This window comes from Furipterus horrens, unplaced genomic scaffold (assembly GCF_987537825.1).
Source record: "Furipterus horrens unplaced genomic scaffold, mFurHor1.1.pri manual_scaffold_4, whole genome shotgun sequence".
Taxonomy (NCBI): Eukaryota; Metazoa; Chordata; class Mammalia; order Chiroptera; family Furipteridae; genus Furipterus; species Furipterus horrens.
In genome coordinates, this window is record NW_028327174.1 from 3166248 (window position 1) to 3191806 (window position 25559).

At 57.6% G+C, this 25559-nt stretch overlaps 1 protein-coding gene across 1 annotated transcript; it reads left to right on the forward strand.

Moving 5' to 3' along the window:
- SHISAL1 (shisa like 1) lies at positions 1-25559 on the forward strand. The gene is made up of 4 exons (XM_090272281.1): positions 1-93; positions 2459-2672; positions 9415-9732; positions 24822-25559. Coding segments are annotated over exons 1-4 (600 nt in total). The 5' UTR covers positions 1-26; the 3' UTR covers positions 24823-25559.

Genomic DNA, 25559 nt, shown 5'->3' on the forward strand with positions numbered 1-25559 from the left:
GCTCTGGTCGGACCGATGCAAGCCGAATGATGACCAGTTGTGGCCAGCAGCCTTGGAACGTGCTCGCCGTCCTCTCGCTGCTGATTTCCGCAGGTAGGGCCTCCGCGGGGGCTCACCGGGGGGGGGGGGGGGGCAAGCTGTCCCTTCCCAGGCACGTGCCAGCCCAGCCGGGGCCCTGGGGGCTGACTGGGGGTGCTCCTAGTCCCCTGCCCCACTGGCAACCCCTCACGAGGCGCTGCTGTTCGGTGCTGCTCAAGAACAACCTACTGTGTGCCGCGCCTGCGCGCCTGCTCTGGGGAGCAGCTGAGACGCTTTCTCAGAGGCGGGGGGCTGAACGGTGGCTGCCAGCCAGCCTGGGAGAGGCCCTTACGCGAATTCCCTCCTGACGCCTGCAAGTCAAAGGCAGGTGAGGTCGCAGGCACCCCATTGTATGGATGAGGAGACTGAGGCTCGGGGAGGGAGCTGCCCAGCCTGAGACAATGCAGCTAGTGAGGGGCTGGGATTCGAACCCCGGCAGTGTGACGCCGGGGCCCCACCTCCTCGCACCAGCCTCTTAGGCCATCCTGTGACCCCAGCTGGGGCTACGGGTGGGCTCTCACTCTCCTGTTTATGAAGGTGGGCAGGAAACAAACCCTCAGCTTCTCCGAAGCAGCGCTGGCTGATGGGGGAAGGCGCCTGATCCCAGCAGCAAGGGCGGCCCCCGCAAGCCGGGCCCTGACCGGCGTGGTCCTGTCTGTCCCTCCCTCTCCGCTTCTCTCTCCCTCTGTCTCTCTGTCTCTCCATCTCTCTCCTCTGTCTCTCTCTCTGTCTCTCTGTCTCTCCCTCTGTCCCTCTGTCTCTCTGTCTCTCCATCTCTCTCCTCTGTCTCTCCATCTCTCTCCTCTGTCTCTCTGTCTCTCTCTCTCTGTCTGTCTCTCCCTCTGTCTCTTTCCCTCTCTTATCTCTTGGTACCCCACTCCCCTTGCTCACTTCCCACCTCCAGCACGTCGTCCCCCCAGGCCGGGCGCCCCAAGCCCACGCCCATCAGCAGGGTTTGTGCACACCCCCGCCCCCACCCAGCCCAGCGCCTCCGATTCAGAAAGCCCACGGAGAGGCCTGCGAACCTGCACCTCTGCCCAGGCCGCAGCGCATGCAGACGCGGCAGCTCACACCGCACTGGGCTCGGTGCTGCCCTCTGTACAAGGGGCGCGCACGGGACTCAGTGGGAAGGTGTGTCCTCCTGGGGCGTACGCAGTGGCCTCTGCGTCCCTGAGAGGCCTTCTGTTCCCCAGGGTGGAGGCTGAGCGGGCCCCGGAGCCCACTGACTCCTGAGATGCTGGGACCCTTCCCCGCGGTGCCCATGCTCACCTCCGCGGAAGAGGGTGCTGGCCTCGGGGCCCATGGCTTCCCCAGGCCGCTCAGGTGCCCACCTGCCAGCGCGGCCCAGCGGGGACGCCCCTGGGAGACCCGGGCAGACCCGGGAGCTGTGCGGGCTGCATTCTAACGGCCCCTCACGGAGACAGAGCTTTCAACCAGCCGAGGAGCCGGTGCCAAAGCTGCGCCTTTGTGGCTGGAGAAATGTATGCAGCCAACGAGGGCCCTTTCCAGCGACACAAATTGGATACAGTGATCCCTTTTATGAAGATGCTAATTAAGCCCGAGACAGCGGCTCTGGTTTTTTCCATTGTTATAATTGTTCGAGCTTTCTCTCCCGTTTATTATCCCCATCGGCACGGCTGGGAGCTGCCGTCCTGGCTTGGCAGCAGCAGCAGGGGCTGAATCGGGGCCTCCCTCAAGGCCAGGGCAGCTGTCACTGCTCCTGGGGACCCTCAGGCCCAGGGTCCTGCTTTAGTAGAAACCAGGGTGCGAAGGGGGTGCCCTTTCTTCACCAGGGGTCTGGGTCTTACACCCATGCTCCACCCCACGCCCGAGGCCAGCCTGGGCTGGTCAGCCTGCCCCCCAGACCCCACGGCGGCCGAGGTGGTTAAGGCCCGTGCTGGTGGCGTGGAGGGGGCTCCCGTACCTGGGCAGGCCTGGGCGGGTTCCCACTGCGCCACCACGTACCCGCTCAGGCAGGTCACGGCAGGCCTCCAAGCCTCAGTCTCTGCATCTGTGAAGTGGGGTCTCAGACCGGCCTGCCGGAGTGGCCAGGGGAGTACATGAGAGCGCTGGCCAGGGCCTAGTCAGTGCTCCCTAGGTGAGCGCCTGCCGCGTGAGTGCGGGGCTCCTGCAGAGGGTCCGTGGGAGGCCTCCGGGGCCGCCCCGCCCCCAGGAGCCTGAGGCTGGGGTCCCAGGGCTGCTGTCGGGGGGGTGGTGGCTCCTGGGGGACCCTCCTGGCACAGGCGAGGCTTGCGCTGGGGAGGTGAGAGCAGCGGGACCCCAGACAGATCCTTCACCCCCCAGCCCCACCCCCCACCCCCCGCTGTTCCCGGCAGCTTGGGGAGGGACCCCCACCAAGCCCGGGCACTCTGCTTTCCAGTCCTGTCCGCGCACTTCCGGGTCTGCGAGCCGTACACAGACCACAAAGGCCACTACCACTTCGGCTTCCACTGCCCGCGGCTCTCGGACAACAAGACCTTCACCTTGTGCTGCCACCGGAACAACACGGTGTTCAAGTACTGCTGCAACGAGACCGAGTTCCAGGCGGTGGTGCAGGCGAACCTCACGGCCGGCTCCGAGGGCTACATGCACAAGTAAGCGCCCCCCGGGGCCCCCTCGAGGCCGGCTGGCCGCCATCGCCCCCTCCCCGGGGGCGGCCGGGACGGGTGGGCCTGGAAGGAACCTGGAGGAGCGCAGGAGACCCGGCTTCCTGGCCTGTTCAGTCTTCGCACCTGAGAAATGGGCACACACTGCCTGCTCTCAGACCTGCTGCGAAATGACACGCGCTCCGGTTGGCGGAAGGCTTTTCGGCCAATAGCGCTTGGGCGTGGAGCCCCCGGGACCCGCGTTCCTTCCTTCCTTCGTTATTTGTTCAACAGATATTGACTGACACTCTTGGCCCAGGGATCAGTCCTTCCACAGCCTCCTTCCTTACGGTGATGGAACCACGTGAGGCCAGGGCCTGAGGAGGGGCCGGGCGTGTGTGGAGGATGAGGAGGGGCTTCCCAGCAGGAAAGCAGGGGGCCTATTGCTGAGATGGAACCAGCACGCATTTCTCTTTATTTTGCGTGAAACTGAGCACCCGTTCACGCGTTTGAGAGCCGTTCGTATTTCTTTTACCATGAGCTCGTTTGTTTACGTCATTTTTCCTGTGGCATTTTTGCCCATGTTCTTATTTATTTACAGGAACTCGTTCTATAGGAAGGACATGTGTATTAGGAATATTTTCTCGATGTGTCATTGACCTTGTGATGCTTTTCTCTCGTGCTTAATTTTTCATCGTTCTATAATGAAGTTCTATCTGATTTTGTTGTTTTGAAATGTCTTCTGGGTTTTGTCGTCCTAAGAAAGGCTTTCTCTACTCTGAATCATTAACTGCCCCCCTTCTTTTTTACTTCTTTTATTTTTTAACTTTTTGCCTTCAAATCTTGGGTGAATTTATTTGGATGAAAGCTTTGTGGTAGGAGTCAAAAAAATTTTTTTTCCCAAATGGATGGGCCGCTGTCCGAACACCATCTACTGAATCCATCTTTTTCCCACTGGTGAGAAATGCGAACTCCCCATACCCTATAATCTGCTAAGTCTGCGTATTAAAGTGTTAAGTACTGATCTTGAGTATGAATTGGATTCCTTGGCCTTTCTACGGCTGTGCCTTTAATACGCTTTAAAGTTTTGCTCTAGCGACTCTGGAATTAGCTTATGTCGTACCCCTGCCCACCCCAAAAACTCCAGTCAGTATTTTTTACTGAGAGCGTGTTGAACTCCTAGGTTGATTCCAGGAGAACTGACTTTTCACGACGCTGAATATTCCTGTCCAAGAACATAGTACGTCTTCCCGTTTGTTCAAATTGTCTTTCCTGGTAATTCGGAATTTTCTTCATATCGCTGTTCTACATATCTTTCCCGTTCATTTCTACGTATTTCTTTTTATGCTGCTATGAATAGGGTCTTTTCTTCCACTAGGTCTTCTAAACAACTGTTGTTTACATGATAACACCCAACGATTTCTCTGTCTGCACTTCATACTCGGCCAGCTGCTACAATCTCTTCTTTGTAACACTTCCTCAGCTGCCTCTCTCAGGTGTAATTTGCCATTTGCAAACAACGGGAACCACTTCCTGCTTCCCGGGTCTGTGTCTTCCTTCTTGTAGTCAGGCTGGCGAGTACGTCTAAAACAGTCTTTGAAATGGTCAGGCACTCTTATGCGCTTCCTCCCTGTAATGGGGCTGATTCTTCGGACGAACGTATCTTTTTCATGGCGAGGAAAGATCCGCTTGGAAGGAGCGTTTGTGGCGTGACTGTTGAGGGGGTTAGTGGCACCACGGGGAGGTGGGGGGTGGACGTCTGAGACCCGGCCTCCGTGCCTGACGTTGGGGCTTGCGTGCTCTGCCGCTCTGCCAAGCTCACTGGGGGACGTCACCGCTTCCCTTGGGTCAGGTGGGGGATTTGATGCGGACCCAGTCTCCCTTCCTCCTGGCACGGCCAGCTCCCCAGCCTCCCTTCCTCACATGCACGGGTGAATATCTTCCCATCTGCTCAGGCCTTAGAATAATTCTGTATGTGAGGTCGTTCAGCAAGGCCTGTCTGTTACCAGGGCTGGACTCAGGCCCAGAATCCAACCCACGCCTTTTATAAGGCCAACAGCTGATTCCCTGAGGGAAGAGCGTGGTGTTAGGACTGGGGTGAGAACCCCGAAGTATTGTATTGTAGTTGTCGACCAAAAGCCAGACAGAAGACAGGAGCTTGGCCAGACAGCCAGACTTCTCCAACACTCCGGCGACTGGTGTCTGGGACCCTCGTTTGGAAGCCCATAGGTTTCTGTAATTCACACATTTACACAGGACATCCCACGGAGCAGTTCACTGCTTCTTCCCAGGCAGCCCTGGCTGCGCTGATGAAGAGCTGAACCCCAAAACAGGGGCCTTCCCTTGGAGGACCAGAAATACTAAAGATCAGAAGTTTAGCTCAGTTTTTACTCTTGAAGTTCAGACGGCATTATGGAGCGTGCGGCATGGGACAGGCTCTGTGCTCCACTCCCCGCTCTGAAGTCACCCACCCTCAGCCCATGGGACACAGGAGGAAGAGGAGGCTTGGAGAGGCTGAGGAATGTGCCTGATCGAGGCAGCCGGTCAGTGGCAGAGCCAAGAGCCAGCCCAGGTGTGCAGGAGGCAAATTGGAGCAGGAGAGGCCAGAGCAGGGATCCCCACCGCAGTTCCATTGACCCCCCCACCCCGGGCCCCATCCTTCCTTGTGGGGACTGCTGTGCATTCCTGGCCCCACCCGGCATCCTGGCTGTGACAATCAGCCGTGTCTCCTGACGACACCAAGTGTGGGTGCAGGATCACCCCGTGGGGTGAGAGCTGACGCTCTGCAGGGATGCCTCCTTCCTCGTCCCCCAATGAGCCCCCCGCCACCTCCCTTGCCACAGCCATGGACAGAGGCCCAGGAGGAAGGCATGGGCTTGGGTCTGTGCACCCGAAAGTTTTTAAGAAGGTGGGAGCCACAGGACCCAAGGGGATGAGCATTTCCAGGCAGAGTTTCCGCTGCCTGAGTGTCAGGTGCGAGGAGAACTGTGGGGACAGGCAGCGGGGTCTGGGAGGGAGTGGGGTGGGCTCGGATGGGTGCTTGGACTTTCCTCTGAAGGTGACGAGGGGCCCTGAGGGCTTTAGGCTGGGCTTGTGCTCATGAGCGGTGCACAGGACAGGGACCTAGGGCACTGCAGGAGCTGTGATCCTGACTTGGGCGAGACTGGGGCCCTGCTGGGGGAGGGGGTCGCCCAGGAGATGAGCAATCCAGAAAGCCCGCACCCAGCTGCCTGCTCTTGGGGACTCTGGGGAGAAGGCCTGAGCCCGAGCTGGCCCGGGGCACCCGTGACCCCATCAGGGCTTTGTGAAGATGCACAGGGTCCATTAACGGCAGGGACTGCCTGGCGTCTGTCCACCCCGCCCGCCTGCTGATGAATCAGCCAGGCAGCGGGGCCAGGGCCAGGGACGGGGGAGCGCTGCTGGTGACTTACTTATTTGTGCTTTTCTGGAGGAACAGGATGGTTTGTGTAGGTTCTGGCTGCCTGGCAGAAAGGCAGGCCGAGCCGTGGAAGCAGCCACACTGCCGGGCGAGGGGACACTGCCATCGCCTGACAGAGGGACCCCTGGCATTCAGGACAGATGTGCAGGACACCTTCCCATGTGGGTCCCGGGCGGGAAGCGGTGGGAGCATCTGTCCTGGGCACAGGGCGGGATGGGGCGGGACGGGGCAGGAGGGGTCAGTGGCCAGCTCTCTGGGGGCTGGGGACGCCTCGCTGGCACTAGAGGCATGGCGTGGAGACCTGTGCGATACGTGGGTGCTCCTTCGCCCGGCAGACGGGCTTCGGGGGTGGGCTTCCAGGGCTACAGAGAATGCTCGGAGGCCTCGGAGGGGGAGGGGGAGGGGGACAAGGGGCCACTCTCTCTATCTGTACCTGACACCTGTTCCCCTGAAGCTGCCCTTTCCCGGTGCCCAGAGGTAGTCCAGCCACACTGAGGGCCTGGTGGCTGTTGGCCGGGCCTGAGGCGCTGAGACCGGGCGCTCTGGGCTGGTCCCGCGGGCCGGACGTCCCCATCCAGCCCACGTCGGGCCCTGAGCCCAGCCCCTGCGCGCGGTCAGAAGCTTCGGGGGATCTTGCCAGTTGCTCAGCGCCATCAAGGCCTGTTAGGCTTAAACCTACACACCCTGGCAGCTTCGTAAAGACCGAGGAGGTGCTGGAATCCATGCTTCCTGACCCGCACACACTCCCCCACGCCCGGGGACGGGAGGAGAGGGAACATTTACAGGCACTTGGGGTGACACGAGGGGCCTCCCACAGACGCCATTCAGGCACGTGCAGAGCTGGTATGGGCATCGGGCAGCCCCGGCCCGGGGCCAGAAATTAGGCGCGGGCTCGGGGGCTACACTGACCGCGGGCGGCCTCACAGTGGGCTCGGCGCTGGGTCTGGTCGCCGAGGCGGGCCGCGGCTGTTCCTCCCCGACCCGGCGGCTTCAGGGGCTCCCCTCCGCCGCCCTCCCTGGGACGCTGCGGGCGCTGACCCGGCCTCCGTCTGGTCTCAGCTGCTCCTCCTGCTGACCTACCTACCGCTCCTGTCCCCGGAAGGCGTTCCGTGCCAGGCCTCCATCAGGAAGGTTCCCCGTATTCCTTGGGAAACATCAAAAGAACGCGAACCAGTAAATGTCCCAAAATAGAACGAAGAGCGGGAGCTTGGGCGGCTTCACCTCTCGCCCCACGAAACAGCCTCTGTTTTCACGTCTGCCCTTTACACACACACTCAGAAAAGACCCCTGCATCTGGATGGAATTAGTTTCCAGATCATGTTTTTAAAATTAAATTTTAATTTTAAAAGATGCTCCCAGCCAGCCAACCACGGAGAGGGCCAGCCGTGGAAGGCAGGAGCGTTGTCGGGAGTGGTGCCCACGGCCTGGCTTCCCAGCTGGCTGCTCTGACCTCGAGATGCCAACAGTTCCGCAGAAGAGCAATGACAGCACAGGTGTTCTGGGAAGCCCAGTGGCTTTGGGAGCCCAGGGATGGCTTCCTGGAGGAGGTGATAGCTGTACCGAAACGTGGGGGAGGGGCCAGCTGGGTGAACAGTGGGTAGGGATTGAGTTCCAGGCAGAGGAGTGGCATAGACCAAGGACTGGAGGCAGCTTGTCTGCCCTGAGAACCTGGGTGGCCCCAGGCCAAGGCGGGACGGTGCAGTGGTTAGACATGTGTGCTCTGGAGCTAGACTGCTGGGTTCAAATCCTGGCTCTGCCTCTTAACGGCTGTGAGATCTTAGGCAAGGCTTTCAGCTGCTCCGAGCCCCCTACCCCACCTGTAACTGGGCTGATGGCAGTAGCCCTCCCTTCCGGTGCGAGTGTTGAATGGGCCAAGGTGGGTGAAGCGTTCAGAGCCAGGCGCCCCGCTGCTGCTTTCATTCCTGTTGTCCCTTCTCAGCCCTGGAGGTTCCAGGCCAGCCGTGGTCCCGCCACCACCCCCAGCTGGTGTCATGGACTCCGTCCCCGCGGGGCAGTATCTGCAGGCAGCTGCCCCTGCTCCTGCCTCCCCTCTCCCCTCCCTCTCCCTCCTCCAGCTGCCACGGGAACCCCACAGGAAAGCGCGATGCTTAGCGCATGTCTGTGGGGTCCCAGGGAGGCTGGAGAGGGGGTGCTGGCAAAGCCGCTGTCCTCTGTCCTCGTGGGTGTCCACCCCAGGGCGCCAGCTGCAGCACGCCAGACCAGCTGCCAGCCTCTGTCCCCTAGGAGGACTTCCATGTCCAGGTGTCTCCAGGGGAATGTAGCTTCCCCTTGAAATACGGCTGGCAATCATTCACACCTTAGCCTGAACAAGCCCTGAGACTCCCACAGGCCTCATGGAGGTGGGGGCTGGAGGTGGGGCCACAGGGGGCGGCTGTGATGGAAATTCTCTGGTGGCTCATTCCTCAGGTAGAGACTAAGCCCCGAGCCCCTGTCTGTGCCCGCTGCATGGAAGTGCTCAGGGCCTGCGGAGGCCTCTCCCCTGTGGGGCCGCCAGGGAGGGAAGGAAGGCATTCCAGGCAGAGGGCCCAGGTGAGCAAAAGCGAGCACCCCTGGCCCGGTGCAGCCCTGGTAGGTGCCGGAGGGGAGCTGCCCCCCCCCCCCCCCCCATCTCACTACTGAGGCCAAGGCTGGGCCAGGGCTGAACCAAGCCAGGAAGATAGATGTGGTGTCTGGAAACTGAGGCCAGGACGGCTTCCCCTCATCTCCTCCAGGCCCAGAGACATGCGGGGATTCTCCCAGGCCACTCAGCAAAGCCGGGCCAAGGAGGAACCAGAACCAGGCTCCCCGGCTCCAGACAGGGTCTAGAAGGACCTGCTGTGGGGACCTAGGACAAGGAGGGGCCTGTCTGGCGAGAACTGGGGCGGGTCCCTCTCTGTGGGATGTGGCACAGCAAGGTTCCCCTTCTCAGGGGCATGCCACCAGGGCACACCCACCTGGGCAGAGGCCAGCGCTCGAGTGACTGATCCACTGGTTCCTTTAAACAGCTGCAGTCCCTGGTGGGACTGCTTGGAGCAAAGCAGCCCCAGCTGCAGCGGCAAGCCCCCAAATGGGCCCCTCCTGGGCAGAGGGGGCAGGGGGGACCCTTGGACCTGGCCCGGGCAGGAAGATACACGCCAGGTGGCCCAGGCGGTGGGGGCTGGGCTTGAGGAAAGGGAGCCAGGACTCCTCACGGCCCCTCCTACCTGGGATGTGGAAAAGCGCCATGTTCTCCCATGACCCAGCTGATTAACCCTGGCCTGAGCGCATCGCTGTCCTCTCTCTCTCAGTCCCTGTCTCTCTGTGTTTCCCCAGCAATTACACCGCCTTGTTGGGAGTGTGGATCTATGGCTTTTTCGTGCTGATACTCTTGGTCCTGGATCTTCTGTATTACTCGGCCATGAACTACGACATTTGCAAAGTTTACCTGGCGCGGTGGGGCATCCACGGACGGTGGATGAAGCAGGACCCCCGGCGGTGGGGGAACCCTGCCCGGGGCCCCCGGCCAGGGCAGCCGGCCCCGCAGCCCCAGCCTCCGCCAGGCGCCCTGCCACAAGCCCCCCAGGCTGTGCACACGCTGCAGGGAGACACCCACAGCCCGCCGCTGGTGACCTTCCAGAGTTCGTCTGCCTGGTGAGTAGCTGCGCTCGGGCCCCAGGCTGCCCGAGTGAGCTTGGAAAAGACCAGATCATTATTGCCGCTGTGTCTGACTTGTCAGTTAGCTGATTGTTTGCCAAGAAAGATTGATGTTGCCCATTGTAACAACATGTGTCTGGACAGGAAAGTCAAAATGAGAGGTGGGAATGGAGCTTGGAAGCCTAGCTTGCAAGTTTATTGCACCTAGAGCCTGCTGTGGGAGTAACTGCCGCTGAGCGTAAAATGGAGTTGTGAGTTTCCTGGCTGCCAAGGCAAAAGGGGCAATTGGATGGCTTTCCAAGTTTTCACAGTCTGGTCAAAGGAAGCCAATCAGCCTGTGAGGGGCTGGGGGAGAAGGCTTTTCAGAATGAAGTCAGAAAATGAGCCTGTCAGTGGTTTCCATCGTGCACCTCTGCAGAGACACGGGAAGGCGTCCGAGGCCACGCAATGCAGGCAGGCTGCTCCGTGGGCCCCAGGAGAAGGGAGGGAAGCCAGTGAGGGAGGTGGGATCTCGGGGGACTGGCTGCCCAAGGAGTGTTCCAGTCTGACCTCCTCTGCTGTGACTCCCAGGTCTGCCCAGTCCTGGTCTGGTGGGCGCTGGGGAATAACCCAAACTGGGGGACCCTGAGAGCAGAGTAGGAAGGAGAGAGGAGGGTCTGTGCATTTTGGAGCAGGACCCCACGGTTCTGCTGGCAGGACGCAGCCCCTGCAGGCGCCAGGCTGAGTGCATCCGCTCCATTTAAGGGCTGGGGGAGGGGTTCTGATGCCCAGGGCTAGAGCACTGCCGAGCGGCAGCCACGGGCACATTATTATCCCAGGACATCACAATACCCAGCCCAGGCTGCAAGATTTAGGTGCAAAAACCTATGTCATAGTGGTCACTGCCAAGTCCGTGAGCTTTAAAAGCAACCCTACCCGGGTTCAAGTCCCAGCCCTGCCATTTACCAGCTCGTAACTTTAGGCAACTTACTTCATCCCCCCTTAACCTTCCAGTCCGTGTGAAGCGTGCACCTCCTTTTGCCCCGGGTTTGTCCTAAGGATTAAACACCCGGCACATAGTAGGTGCTCAGTTCACCACCTCTGTGTCGTCCCAGGCGATGCAGCCACACTAGTGAATGAACATTTAAACAACTAACGGGTAGTGACCTTTTCAATAATGAATGACTTAAATAATTAATAAGGTACACTTAAGTCAGCTGGGGCTTATCGATTGAATCATTGCCCCCATCAATCATGCAGGAGACAAAGACCTGGCCTTGCTCAGCAAAGTCTGAGGAGCAGGCCGGTCCTCTGGGTGGGGGTGGGGGGGCTCCTGGTGCTGTAGAGGTGATGGGGGATGGGAGGAGGGGGATGCACAGCCTGCCCACAGCTGCAGACAATGGACCATCTGTGGGCCTGGCCCCAATGGTGGGGTTTTCTCAAATGTGGGTACTTTATACAAAGACCCTGAGCTGTTTGTCACCAAGAGCGTGTCTGAGCCTGACAGTCACATCAGGAAGTGCCAGAGCGTGTGTGCAAGGCCGGGAGGCTCTGGAACGCTCATCAAACAACTGAACAGCTCCCATTCCGCTGTGTCCCTCCCAGCTGGCCGCTGCGCCCTGAGGGTCCCCCCCCTCTCCCTTTCTGCTCTCGCCTCCAGACCTGTCCAGCCTTGTGGCCTCTCTCTTTCTCCGCTCCTTGTGCCAGCTGTGTTATGGGGGCGAACCCAGCTTCCTCAGCTCCTGGAGGCCTGTCCACCCCGTTTCCCCTCACACAGGGGGCAGGAGCCCGAGGAAAGATGACAGTGACCCCTGAAGTCACATGACCTTTGCAGGTGTCACATGGCCTAAGGCAGAACCAGGCCCTGTGCCCTGGTGTTCAGGGCTCCCCTCAGCCTCCAGCTCTTTGCAGAACTCATGTGTGTGCCTCCCTGGTGGGTGCTCAAGTTCACCCCCACTGCACGACCTGCGTCCTGAGGAAGCTCGGGCATCACTTGCTTCCCGGCTCTGGGGCCGGGTCCTCAGTGTCTGGGTTCTGCTGGGAGGACACCAGCCAACAGCGGGAAAGTCCAGAGAATTAGCTGACAGAAAGGGATAGGACCACGTGTCTCCCCTCCTTGGCGTCACGCCCAATACCAAGGAGGCCTCCAGACTGGAATTGGAGTGTCCCGAGTAGGTTTCAAACCCTTGGGGCTTCCAGCTGGGTGGGCAATGCTGGGCCTGTCCCCTCCCATCCCGGACCTTCCACGCCTCCTCCACCCGGGCCTAGCTTACATGAAGGCCCACCCGCCCCCTCCACCTTGGCATCTGTTTGTTTGTGTCTTGTTCCTGCCGCTCTGGTGAAAACCCAGGAGGCTGTTGGCTCCTAATCGCTGTTCCATGACCGGCAGGTACCACGGGGCAGGGGCAACAGAAAGGCCCAGAAGCAGAGGCCTTCCCTGTTGTGTGTCCTCAGAGGCGCTGCTGTCCCTCTCTGAGTCTCAGCACCCTCCCTGGACAACGGTGATGAGAGGGGAAGGAGGGCCTGTGCTGGGCGCACAGTAGAGCTGAAGGGAACATTGACTTCTCCCAGGGGACCCCCCTTCGTCCCTCAACCAGCTGGCCTGACCCTGTTTCCCCCGGGAGGAGCCAGACTTCTCAGTGAAGAAGAGGTAGAGCCTTGGCCCGAAGGGGGGGATGCTTGGGTTTGGTGCCGGGGAGCAAATTAAAAATAACAGCCAACCCTCCCTGGCCACGTGGCTCAGTTGGTTGGCACATCGTCCCATACACAGAAACACTGCAGGTTCGATCCTCAGTTAAGGCACATGCGGGTTTGGTCCCCAGTCGGACGTGTATGGAGGGCAGCTGATCGATGTTTCTCTCTCTCCCCCTTCCTGTCACTCTAAAGTCAATAAGTATAAAAAATAAATAAATAACAGCCGGCCCTTGACCCCAGCGTGGGCATGCACCGTGCCGAGCAGCTGGGCAGGTGCCCTGTGTCCCCGCCCGAGCCCTGCTAGGACATAACAGTGAGGGTGTCACCTGCCTGGTTCGACTCCTCATCCCCAGCTGTCCAACACTTATTGCATGAGTCCCCATGTTACAGATGAGGAAACCGAAGCACAGAGAGGTTAGGTGACAGGTCTAGGGTCACCCAGCTGGTCAGCAGCAGACCCAGCATCTGAACACAGGCAGTCTGTTGTGGCCGCCTCGGAAGACTGATGGGCTGTGTCTGCCTCTGGCCTGGGCCCGGTAGTGACCCGAAACCCTCTGTAGGTCCCCGCCTGGCACTGGCTCCATGGCGGCCACCATGTGCGTGGGCTTGGGTTGCGTGGTTGGCTTGGTTTGGTGTTGGGTCATCATCCTTCCTCTTGTGCCACCTGTGAGGGTCTTTCCCAGCCCTGAGAATCTTTGTGGAACCCCGAGGACGAGCCATGCCGGCCACGTGGCCCGTCCTTCCACTGGGTAGGTGGCCATCTGCCTCTTCCTCTGGAAACTCCACTCCCTCTGAGGAGGACCCAGCAGGCAGCGCGAACAGTGAAAATGCGCCTCCCGGGCTATTTTAAATAGAATTCTACTTCAAAAATCTCACGACCAGGGCCCCGCAAACCTGCAGAGGTGACTGTGGGGTCTCGGGGTCAGAACGGGACTCAGCTCTCCCTGCCCTCGCTGGCCAGGAGCCCCGGGCAAACCACTTACCTGCTCGGAGCCTCAGTTTCCCCAGTGGGGCTCAGGACGGGGCCGGCACGGGACAGGTGCCTCAGGAAGCGCCGACCGTTGTTACCGCGGCTATTCGCGCAAGCGTCACGGAGAGGAGGAGGCCACGCAGCGCCCCGCACGCAGCTGCAGGCGTTTCCCGGGCCACAGGTTTTCCTCCTTCCTGGTAATGCCCCGAGGTAGGTCTGCGTTCTGGTTTTTCCCCTTAGCGTTAAGTTAGCCGTGATCCTGCCGTTTGACTTAATTTTTCTAAATACCGTTTTAGCAGCTACCCAGGCACCCAGATCCCACGTGCGAGCAGGAGGCTCCCCGCCAGGGATGCATTTTTACGGCGGGTAGTTTTCTTTTTTACAATGACACAGCTGTAGCAGGGCAGACACTAAGGGGTGGCAGCAAACACCTGGGCGTGTTGATGGCTTTTCTTCCTTGAATTACTGCCTCGGGAAAGATTTCTGGCTGGGAAGTTATGGCGTCGAGGGGAATCCTGACAGCTTTATGGTTCTGCCTGTCCGCCTCCTTCCCAAAGCGCCTGTCCCCAGCCGCCACACTGGGGGACACTCACGTCACAGCCCCGTCTCCAGCACCCGGCACCCTCGTTGGGACACGGTTTGCTGTTTCTTTGATTGTCGAACACCCTTCCTTTCCTTTCCTAATTAATTGTCTCTCCTCGCTCTGTGGGTCGCCCCTTTATTTTACGGTGCCCCCCAGACGGGTGATAATGGAACTCATTTCCGTAACGCCCCATGTATTTTCCAAGCCTCAGTTCCTAGCTGTCCCTCTTGTCTGCGTAACTCTCCCCGTCCTATTTACTTAATACATTTTTAATTGACTCTAAATCAAGTCGCTTTTTCTGAAAACTCCGACTTGCTTTAAGCAATCATATCTTTGGTGTAAGAGTTATACTTTCCCTGAGACGCATTAAAACCAACCCATGAACATATCCACCGTGCTCTGGGGCCGCAGGGCTGGGGGTTAGATTTCTCGGGAGTTTTGGGGGGGTCCATTGTTAAACACAGCCCCCGACAGAAATGATACAAACTTACAATCAAGCAAATTATATTAAACACAAAAGTAATAGGCCCTGGAAACTCTTCCCTTTCTGATTATTTTGCTACATTTGCCGCCCTCCGGCTCCCGAGGTTTTGCAGCTATTGTATCGGTACAGCAACAAACAACCTGTATCTGAGCGGCAGCCCCCCAGCCCCCCAAGCCCTTCCCAGCACGGAGCTCAGTGACCTCGTGCCGGCAGTAGTTATACCACAGAAATGGGCAGCAACTGCTAGAAATCAGGGCTCTTTCCCCGCCGGAGAACTACCTGATCGTTGAGGGCTTGCGGGCCTGCAGCTGCGCAGGGCGGCTCCGGCGATCACAGTCGGCACCTGGGATGACCCGCCTGGCCCCGTGCTCTGTGCCCCTTCCCGTGGAGACGGGCACGTGTTCCTGGGCACTTGAGCAAGCAGGAGCCCGTGTTCCCAGGGACACTGTCGGGCAGGGGTCGCTGGGACCAGAGGCGGGGGGGGGGGGGTCTGCAAGGGAGATTCACCCACCCTTTGCAGCTCCTGGTCCTTCCAAGCAGGGAAAGCAGGGGAGACGGGAAGCAGAAAGAGAGGTCAGGCCTTCCTGTCCCACATCTGCCCTGGGTCCCCGGAGGCGTCCCCAGAGGCGTCCCTGGAGGAGACGTCGCAGGCTATCAGCCCCTTTGCAGACTCTCCAACACCATCTTGCTTTTCTTTCTCAGAAACTGTCATGTGGGACAGGCCAGGTGCCATGAATCCACTCATTTCTTAAACAAGAACTCAGAGAGGGTCGCCAGTGCCCCGGGCAAAGTGCTGAGAAGAAAAGATAAGGAAAAAAAAAATCAGTGTATTCAGCCGCAGGAAGATAGGGTTTAGGGAAGGCACTGGACAAGTCCCCTGGAGGGTGCACTTCTAGAATCAGCTGGACGGAGCCGGCTATCCACAGCCCGTCTTCCAGTCGAGGGGCCGCCATGTCTGGGCTCAGTGGGGTGGGTGAGCGAGGGCCTTGGGTCTGGCCACCCGGATCCGCAGGCCCCGGGACCTAGGGTGAGCACCCACTCCTCCCAAGCCTCTTTGCCTGTCCATGAAAATGGGGGCACCAGGGGGACAGAGATGTGCCTGTTAGGAGCCTGGCACAGAGTAGGTGCGCAGCCACATAGCACCCCATTCCCAGGGACATGCTGCCAGGCACACCTCGTCCCAGAGGGGGCTCCTGCCTTGCTGCCCCGCAGAAGACCCCCATTGCCTGCCCACCCAGCGTGTGGAACCTGACTCAGACCCCTAACCCAGTGACTGCAGTCTAGGCCGGTAAACGATGCCAGCTCACCCCGGCCGTGAGCAGGGACCTTTCCACAAAGCCCTGGGTGGTTCAGGGGGCCTGTGGACTACCCGCCGCAAAGGAGGTGCTCCTCTGGGTCGATTCGGCACATGGTTGCGCTCTGGGCTGCAGCAAGGAGAGTGTGGGGAAAGCCAAGTCACCGGGACAGGAAACTCGTGGTTGGCCGGTGGCTGTTATGTCCCCCAAACCACTGAGTTCAGGAACTCTTAGAAGGCTAGCTCCTGGATCAGGCACGGCAGGGCAGAGCAGAAGGGGTCTGTCTCCATCCGTGTGGGGCAGGGAGGACCGCGGCATCTTCCCCCGTTATTCCCCCGCCGTGGGAGCTCTGGCCTGAGCCTGCTGAAATACTTGCTTCTAAGAATAGATGCTTGTGGACTCGGCAAATGTCTCCCATGGTGGGCTTTCAGTTCTTGTCAGGGTGACGGGAACCAGCGCACGCCCGAGGCCCGAGAGAGCACCCACGCCTCATAAACGGCCCCCAGAATGCTCCTCCTCTTGCTCCTAAGGCACCAGGGGGTGCAGGCAGGACTTGTTGCCAGACAGCTTTGGCCTTGGACAATGGGAGTGGCTCCGCCATGCCCGCCGCTGGACGCTGCAGCCTGGGCACAGCAACAAGGGCCCTGGGTCCCTTGGGCTGGGTCACCAGGCTCTGTGCTGCTCAGCTGTGTGTCTTTGGGCAAGTGGCTTCACCTCTCTGAGCTAGACATTGGTGGGGAGCAAATCGTACCCCCTGGCAGGGCAATCACGGGGGCGAGTCCAAGAGGACATGCAGGGACGTAGTCCAGCACCCACTCACAGGAAGGGCCCCCAAGTCCCCCTTTCCCTGTCTCCACTCTGTCAGTGGGACGGGGTCCCTGCCAAATGCCCCCCTGCCCCCCAAGTTTGAGGTGGCTAAGCACTTGCATCAGAACTCCTCCTCCTAGTCAAGGAAAGGAAGGTGGTGCTAGGTTGTCCAGCGGTCAGTTTGATTACCCCAGGGCCTTTGTGTCCCAGAACTACTTCCCTGATGAGGCCAGCAGGAGCCGTCCGAGATCCGGGAGGTGGATCCCCACAAGTTCCTACTCATCCATCAAAACCTTGCTCAGCCCTGGCTGGTGTGGTTCAGTGGATTGAGCACCGGCCTGTGAACCAAGGGGTCGCCGGTTTGATTCCCAGTCAGGGCACAGGCCTGGGTTGCAGGCTGGCTCCCTAGTTGGGGACATGCGAGAGGCAACCACATATTAATGTTTCTCTCCTTCTCTTTCTCCCTCCCTTCCCCTCTCTCTAAAAATAAATGAATAAAATCTTAAAAAAAAAAAAAAAAAACCTTGCTCAGGCTGCTCTCTCCTGCCCCAGGCCTCCCTCCCGCCTCTGGAGGACGCCTCTCCCTGCCCCCCCACCAGCAGGGCCTGTTGTCACATCTGTGCCCACTGAGTGACTGAGGGCAGGGACAGTCTGAGCCCCGTGGACATCCCAGTGCTGGAGCTCAGGGAAGGGAGGAGATGCTTCTATAGGCCCTTTCACCCTAAAACCGCTCTGCACATTTGTCTGCCTGATGGAGAAGCTGATCAGGGGCAAGAATGGATGTGGGAAGTGCTTTGAAAAATTCACAGCAGCTGCAGGGTGACAGCCCTTCTGCGCAGACAGAGGAGGGGAATGGACAGAAGCTGGGATGAAAAGACATCGTCTTGCACACTTTGGGCCATTTAACATCAAGCTCAGGTCTCCTGGAAAGGCAAGGGCATCAAATATTTACCGAAGCGGCATTAAAAATTAACCTTTAGGCTGTAGCTGTTTAAAGCCCTGAGCTCCTGAGCAGTGGCCGGAAGTCAGGAGGCCGAGGGAGTGGAAGGCAGGCGTCGGGCATGAAGCCCCCAGAGCCAGGGACCGCTCCCCACGGAGCCCCCGCCCCTGCCATGGGCAGCGCCACCTCAGCCCTGCATCTGCAGAGGCACCTGGTCAGCCCCCCTTGGCTGCCAGCCCTTCCTGACGCCCCCGCAGCCCTGCGCCCTGCTTTACAGCACGCTGCCACACTGCCCACCGGCCGACATGCCATCTCTGTCATTTGAGGTCTGTCCGCTTTCCCGCCTGCGGTGCGATCCTCGAGGGCAGGGCTTCCGTGTGGGCTGCTGCTGCTCTGTCTCAGCCCTGAGAACTTAGGGGACATGCACCCTTCTCCGACTCTGACCCTCCTGACACCCTCTTTTAAGGACCCTTGTGATTACACTAGGCCCACCTGGGTAAGCCAGGCAATGTCCCCACCTCAAGGCCCTCCCTCTGTTCACACCAGCAGAATCTCTTAGGCCACGCGAGGCTGCTCCGTTCACAGGTCTGGGGAGGAGGATGGGGAGCCCAGGCCTCTATAAAGGGTCCCAGAACGGGCTGATGGTCAGCTTAGAGGTGTCCTGCCCACCAGTTTCCACAGTGGCCAGACTGAGAGTTCCTGTGGCCCCAATACCTCCCCAGCATGGGGTGTGGTCTGTCCTTTTCATCTTAGCCAGTTCAGGGGGCCTAGTGGGAGCAGCTCATTGTTGTTTTATGTGGCATTTACCCAACGAGTGCGTTTCACATCCAACATCAATACCCAAGCACACCTCCTCCATGCAGTCTCCCAGGACCACACCTTCTGTCGCTAAGAGATCTGTCTGCAGGATGCGATCCCATCTCCACAGGATTGCCATCTTCTCCCCACGGTTTACGCACCTCTGCACCGCCTGTTGCTTTGTCAGGTGTGGGGAACATCGTCTCCACCTCCCAGTGTTGCTGTGGGAATGTGACAGATAACGTACTCCTCGCCCCATGCCTTGCACAGAGTAAACAGCACTCAGCAGCTGCCAGCGCTTAGCTGGGGGCTGCTTGTCTGAGTTCACCTGGCCAGGAGGCCTGCTGTGCCTCGTGACTCCTCCTCGTGTGCCCCCAGTCACAGGCTCTCGGCGTCTGGAAGCCTTCATCGCTATGCAAATTGCCAGGTGCTGTCTTAGCTTCCCAGTTAGGGGGTAGGTGCAGCCAGTGTCAGGGGCCCCGCTGCCAGTTCTGGGCCCTGCGCCTCCCTCCGCCTCCGCCTCAGTCAGCAGGAGCACATGGCCTCAGCCCAGCCAGCCTCCCCGTCGCGCCCCTCCCCCCACGCCAGGTCGGGGCTGGAATCCCGGCCCCACCACTAACTGGATGCTGCGTATGACCCTGGGACAGGGACATTCCCTCCCTGAGCCTCAGCTTCCTCATCCGTAAATGGGGGAGCAGGGACTCTGGAGCGCTAAGTGAGCCCACGGACGGAAGGAACACCCAGTCCATGTCAGCCCTAACTGCCTTTGGCAGAATCAGGAGGGACCCTCCGTGCCGGCTCCCAAGACCCTGGGACCAGCCAAAGGTCCTCGCCTGGCGGCTGAAGCGCTCGGTGGCAGCTGCCTCTCCAGACTCACCCCTGCCAGGAGCACCCGGTGTCACCCACTGGGACCCTCTGAATGGCCCTGGCTCGGCCTGGGCCCTCCCCCTGGGGTGCCTCCCCATCTTCCTGACTGACTGTGCTCAGGCCCTGCTTGGCATCAGCCCCAGAGAGTTTTTCCTGACCGCCGCTGGACTTGGGTGTGCGAGGCCGGAGTCAGGGACAGCTCTGCGTCCTTCAGCCTGAGCTGCTGGGAGGCCGGGGCCGCTGAGGTAGGAGGAGCCCAGGGGGTTCAGAAGGAAGCTCAGGAGTTCTGTTTCGGACACGGGAAGAATGGGGTGCCCGTTAGGCATCCCGGGGGTCTCCCGGAGGCTGTTGGAATTCGAGCCCAAAGCCCAGGGGAGAGGCCATCCTGACGACAGCCCTCCAGGATGGCGACCCCAGAGCGGGGGTGTTTGAGGATGGCCCCCCGAGGCGGCGACAGACAGGCCTCCTGGACAGCTGCCCGGCCCTCTGCTGCCTGCCGCGTTCTCCATGGAGTGGGGAGCCAGGGCACCCCGGATGCGCATGTCGCTGATCCTGATCCTCCACCTTTACCCACGTGGCTGTGAAACGTAAGCCTGCACCTCGTGCGTGTGTGCCCGGGTGAGCCCATCTGTAAGCCCGCCGTGAGGTGGAGTTGCCGGCACGGAGGGCGTCTGCATATGTGGCTTTGCTGCCTGTCACACTGCCTTGCCCAGAAGGCCCCCCGGTGTCCCTCCTGCCAGCAGCACAGCAGAGGCCTCTCCCCGCAAACCAGCCGGCACGGGGCGCACCGCCTTCTCCATCTCTGCCGCCGTCATGCGTGGGAGCCGCCCGAGTCCCTCTTCACTGTGGCTTTCATGTGCGTTTCTCGGATTTCTGGCTCTGATTTGGCAATTTGCCCGTTTCTCTCTTTCTTCTTGGCAGTTGGTCTGTGTAGGTTCTCTCTTCTTGGATCCCTTGGGGAATTTCCGTTTTCCTGGAAGTCCACCCATTTCACCGAGGCCTTCTGACTCGGGTGGCCGGCGTGGAGGGAGCGGTAGGCTCCTGGGTTCTTCCCCATCAGCCGTCGGTCCCCCTTGCCTTCCTGCGCGTCTGCTCTGCCCTGGCACTGCTCCCGGCCCTGAGGGTGCAGCCGCGGTCCCACACCCATGAAAAGCACTGCCGTTGTGAAGCCTACAAATGATTTTTTAAAATACACGTGTAAATACATGGCTGTTAGATGGCGCTACGTGCTGGGCAGGAGGACAGGGTGAGGCCGCAGGGGTCTCGGATGGGAAGCCTTATGAACGGGGCCGTCCGAGAGGGTCTCGGGACAGGTGACTTGAAGGAGACCAGGGAAGAGCTATGTGTTCACCTGGGGGAAGGGACAGGCACCTACGGGTGCAGGCCGCGGATCAGTCTGGCTTCTCCAGAGAACCAGAACCAGGAAGATCCATGCCCGTGCAGAGAGCCGGTGAGGAGCTGGCTCCTGCAGGGATGGAGGCAGGGAGGGGCCAAGGTCTGCAGCTGGCAAGCTGGAGCCCCAGGAGAGCAGGTGCTGTAAGCTCTGGTCGGGGTGGAAGGCCTGAGAACCAGGGGAACCGGCGGTGTGAGTTCCAGCCCAAGTCCAAACGTGAGGGCAGGAGAGACCAAAGTCGGGGTCAGAGGCAGTCACGTGAGCGCACGCTCCCGTCCCTGCCTGCCTGCCCTGTTCCATCCGCCCTCAGCGGACTGCCGGGAGCACCCCACATCGGACTGGAAAGATGGAGTTGTATTCGCTGAGGTCAGGAAAATTCGCAGGAAAGCCGGTTCGGGGAGAACAATCTGGATTTAGTGTGTTGTGTATTAAGTTTAGATGTCTATTAAATATCCGGTTGGTGATGTCACATAGTCCGTTTGGAGACAGGCTGAGAGTCCTCAGTGTACAGCGTGGAAACCCCTGGGAGGACAGGAAATTCTCAGGAACGAGGAGCGATGGGGAGGAGGGAAGGAGGCTGGGAAGGTGGGGAGGGGCCTGCGGGCGAGCCTGAGAAGCAGGAAGACCACTCAAGAGCGGCTGGCATGTCCCGGAAGCAGGAGGAGTGAGACCCTGTGTCGGTCCTGCCAGGAGGACAAGCAAAAGGGGCACCGAGAAAATGACCCCTGGGTGGAGCCACATGGAGACCTTCGGTGACCTTGACCAGGGCAAATTCTGCAGCACAGTCGGGACAAAAGCCTGCCTGGAGAGGTTAAGGGACAGAGGAGAATGGACTGTGGGGCAGCAGTAAGATAACGTCCAGGTGGTCTTTACCAGACTCACCAACAGTTATCATGTTTCATTGTTAAAAAAAAAAACCCCACAGAGATTGGATGTATATATTCTTTCCTTCCTTTTATTGTTTTTAACTTCATTTCAGTCTTAATTTATCAATGGCTATGAGATGTCTTCCTTGGGTTTATCTTGCCTTTCTTTTCTAACTTTTTGGATGCGATGGTTAATTCCTGTTTTCTTGTTTATTATTATCAATACTTTACAGCTATGACTTTTCCTCTGAGCATTGCCTTGGCTGCATCTCACAAGTTCCGTACCTGATTATTTTTATTTTAATAATAGTCTAGATATCCTTCGGGTTTTTTTTTTTCCCCCTCTCTTTGACTCAAGAGTTATTTTAAAGGGTTTTTAAACTGAGTGATAGAGTTTGTTTTGTTTTGTGGTTTTGTTGTTGATATTTTCATATTCTAGTATGTTGTGATCAGAGAATTTTATCTTAATTCTGCTTTTTGGAATTTACTTTCTTTGTGGCCCAACAGTCATTTTGTGTGCGTGTATTTTCAGGAGTGTTTGAACAGAAGGTGGATCCTGTTTCACACACATGTGTGTGTGCATGCACACACACACAACGTTTTTAATGTGATGATTTGATTCCATACATCCTTATTAATGTTTTTGCCACTTTCATCTGAATGGACCGAGAGAGGGGAATTAAAAGGCACTGATACTAGAACAGTGTCTTGTTCTTCCCACGTTCCCCGCAGTTCTAGCTGATGAATGTTGAAGCTGTGTTACTCGGTGCATAGATGCTCATTACTTTAGATGCGGTGAGTCTCATCCTTGATCCCCACGCAGTACCCTTTTGCCTTCGGGGTTTGTCACCCCATCTTCAGCTCTATCTAATTTTCAGATAAAGACCCCTGGTTTCTCTTGGATTGCATTAGTTTGCTATGTTTCTGTCCATCCTATTTTTTAATTTGATAAAACCCATAACATTGATCATTTTAACCATCTTAAGTGTACTGCTCAGTGGCATTAAGTACATTTATATTGTGGGGCAACTGTCACCAGAACGTTTTTGTCATCTGTCCATTCTTTTATATTAAACCTTTCTGAATCATCCACCTTCAGTGCATTTTGTTTGTAATCCAGTCTGAGAGTCTTTTTCCTTTTAAGCAATGTGTATGGCTTATTAGCATTTACTGGTATGGCAGATACAGTTGGTCTTAGTTCTGTAGTTATAGTTTATGATATGCTTTCTGCTTTTATAGCTTTTGTGGGGGTTGTGAATTTTCACCATATGGTCTCTGTTTTTTGTTTTATTTTTTGTGTCTGTGTCTTTGACAATTTGGAAAGCTGTGTTTTTGATTCCATGGTTATCTTTATAATTATACTATAATTATAAGGATATGATGCTCTTAATCATTTATTTAAATAAATGTTTATAGTCTCCCTATTCTGCACAATGTCTAAACCGAAATATTTCTATGTTCCCTCTCTTTCTCCAAGATTTTAATTTATTACATTTTATTATTTTTTTCTATTTACCTTTGTAACTCTAATGTTACTTACACCTCTAATGGATTCTTTAGACCTCCATCTATAAATGAACAAGGCATATTGATCTCCTTCTCACCTCTACATTTCTTATTTTTATTTATATCAGCTCTCCGTTTGCTCTTTTGTTCTTTCCTGTGATGGTCACGGTCCTCAGATTTGTTTCAGACAGAGCCCCACGGTCAAACAGATTCTCACTGCAGGTGCCCTCGCCCGAGTTACTCCCTCAGCTCCGAGTGTGTCCCCTCGTGACTTATGTATGAAGGGCTCATGGGAACTAGCATTTAAAAATATGTTCACAAACTTTTTGTTGACTTTATACTTCAAAATGGCTCATCTGGGCTTTAAATTCTTGGTTCACCCATTGGTTCATTCAACAAGTATTTATTAAGCCCCCACTGTATGTCAGTCCCTGTTCTGCACCCTGGCGCTACAGAAATAAACACAACACACAAACACCTTGGACTTCCCGTAGCTGGTCAGGGGGAGGCAAACAACAAAGTAGACCAGTAAATAAAATGTGGTATATGCGGAACAGTGTGCTGTGGAGGAGGATCAAGCAGGTCACGGGGACCGGGGCCTGGCTTGGTTCTGTGAAGCAGCGGAGAAGGCTCCATGGAATCTGCCACCCTGAATCCGTCCACGTTCCCAGCGATGCGGAGTGGGGGGTTGGCTCAGCCCCTTGAAGTATCACCCCCTCCGGAAAGACGGGCTGGGCTGGCTTTGCCGCAGGCCCTCGCTGCTCCTCCTCTTGCTCCTGATAACACGCACTGCCGCTTGGTTGTGGAGCGTGTATCGGTTAAGAGCTGCAATAAGGTCCAAGTAGCAGAAACCCGGCTGCCCTGTGCGGAGGTGGGCGGTCGGGGGCCACCGCCGGAGCCAGGTTTCTCCCTGCACAAGTGAGAGTCCTTTGTTCTTGGGCTCCTGCTGGATCTGTGTCCCCTTCCCAGTAGAATTCCACTGACGTGGCAATGCCCAGGCCGAGCCATGTGATCACCCCTCTCTGCAAGGGAGTCTGGGAAGGGGAGAATTTGTGGCGGGGTGATTGCCCTGCCAATGGGTAGAGGACAGGGGATGCACAGTGCCTGCCACAGATGCAGTTTGTGTTTCTGTCCTCGTTGCCCTTGTCTGGAGGTGATGTTGAGAGGAGAAAGGACTAAAGCAGCTCAGCTCCGCCCATCAACGCTGTAAATACCCGTCCCTATGCCAGGAGCGACGTGGTCTCCTCTCCAGGGCTTTGTATGATGGGGTCATACCCACTGGTGTGAGTCCAAGATTCATAACGGGTTTTATTATACTTATGAATCATATCAGGATATGTTCTTAATCATTTTTAACTTGTCATAGCAAGGGTGCCCATGCAGTTTATCATCAAAATCAGAAAAATTTTGAGTGTGGAAGGGGAACAATATTAAAAATGATGTCAGAACAACAGGGCTTGTCCCAAAACACACTGTCGAGATAAACGAACCCTGTTGATTTTGTAAGTTGATGTGATGCCTCCCAGATTGAAAGTTATATCTTTATATCTGTGTTCTGTGTCCTAATAATTAGCCTGTTGATTCTCTTGGATTTCCTACGTGTGTTCTCTGCCAATAGCTGTTATTTGGGATGTTCTCCTCTACCCTGGACACGCTATGCCCTTTTCTTGTCTTATTGCATGGGGCGAGAGTGCAAGCACGCTATGGAACTGTAGGGCCAACGGGCTTGCTTGTCTGGCTTCCAGTCTTAAAGTCACACAGTTCTCAACGTGCAGAAGACACAGGCCAGTCACGGGCTTAGAGAAAACTGGCTTCTCCGGACACTGAGGCCTGAGAGACGTGTCCTCAGTGCGTCCCCATGGAGGAGACACCATGTGATATTTTGTTTCCTTCTGCTTCTCCAGAAAACCCTTTTGCCGTGCCTCAGGATGGGGGAGGGGAAGCCCGGAGCACCCAGCGCAGCCTCCAAGAAGAACAACTTCAACAGAGATGCCAGGGGAGCCGAGGCGGCTGCAGTGGTGGCAGAGGAGGAACTGCCGCCGGTGCCCCCAACCCCCTTCTGTGGACTTCTAAGATGAGGGGCAAACTCAGGGGCGGGAGCCCAGAGGGGCCGGGGAGGGGGTCTGAGCCACCTGTCCGCAAGCAATAGTCCCATTTTGGGCTGGTGGCTTCTGAGAGGTGACGCCATTGTGGACTCAAGATGACCAACACAGAGCTGCTCCGGCCACTTCGCGCCAGAAGGACTTAGGCCTGCGCGTCGCCTCCCTCCCCTCCAGTAGCGGCTTGCGGGCCCGTGCGTGTCAGAGTATTGAATGTGAGTGTGTGTGTGTGCACATGTGTGATTTGGGTGTTCTTTTTGTTGTTCGTTTGATGGGCTATTATTGGGTCTCTCCACGGCCCCTGACGGGCACGTGTCACCGTGTGCTGGGGGTCCTCGCCAGCGTCCTGGGGGCCAGCTCTCTGCAGGCACTGGAGCTGCAAACCGGGCAGAGTCAGCATGCCCGGGGCTTGGCCCTGCTGAGTCTGGGGGGCCCTGGGGGTTTGAAAACTCCAGCGACCGTTCATTGTCACGGAAGTCGTTCCCATAACAACAGTAATAATGAGGAGCATGTCTCTGACCGTCCCTGGGGCGGGCACACCTT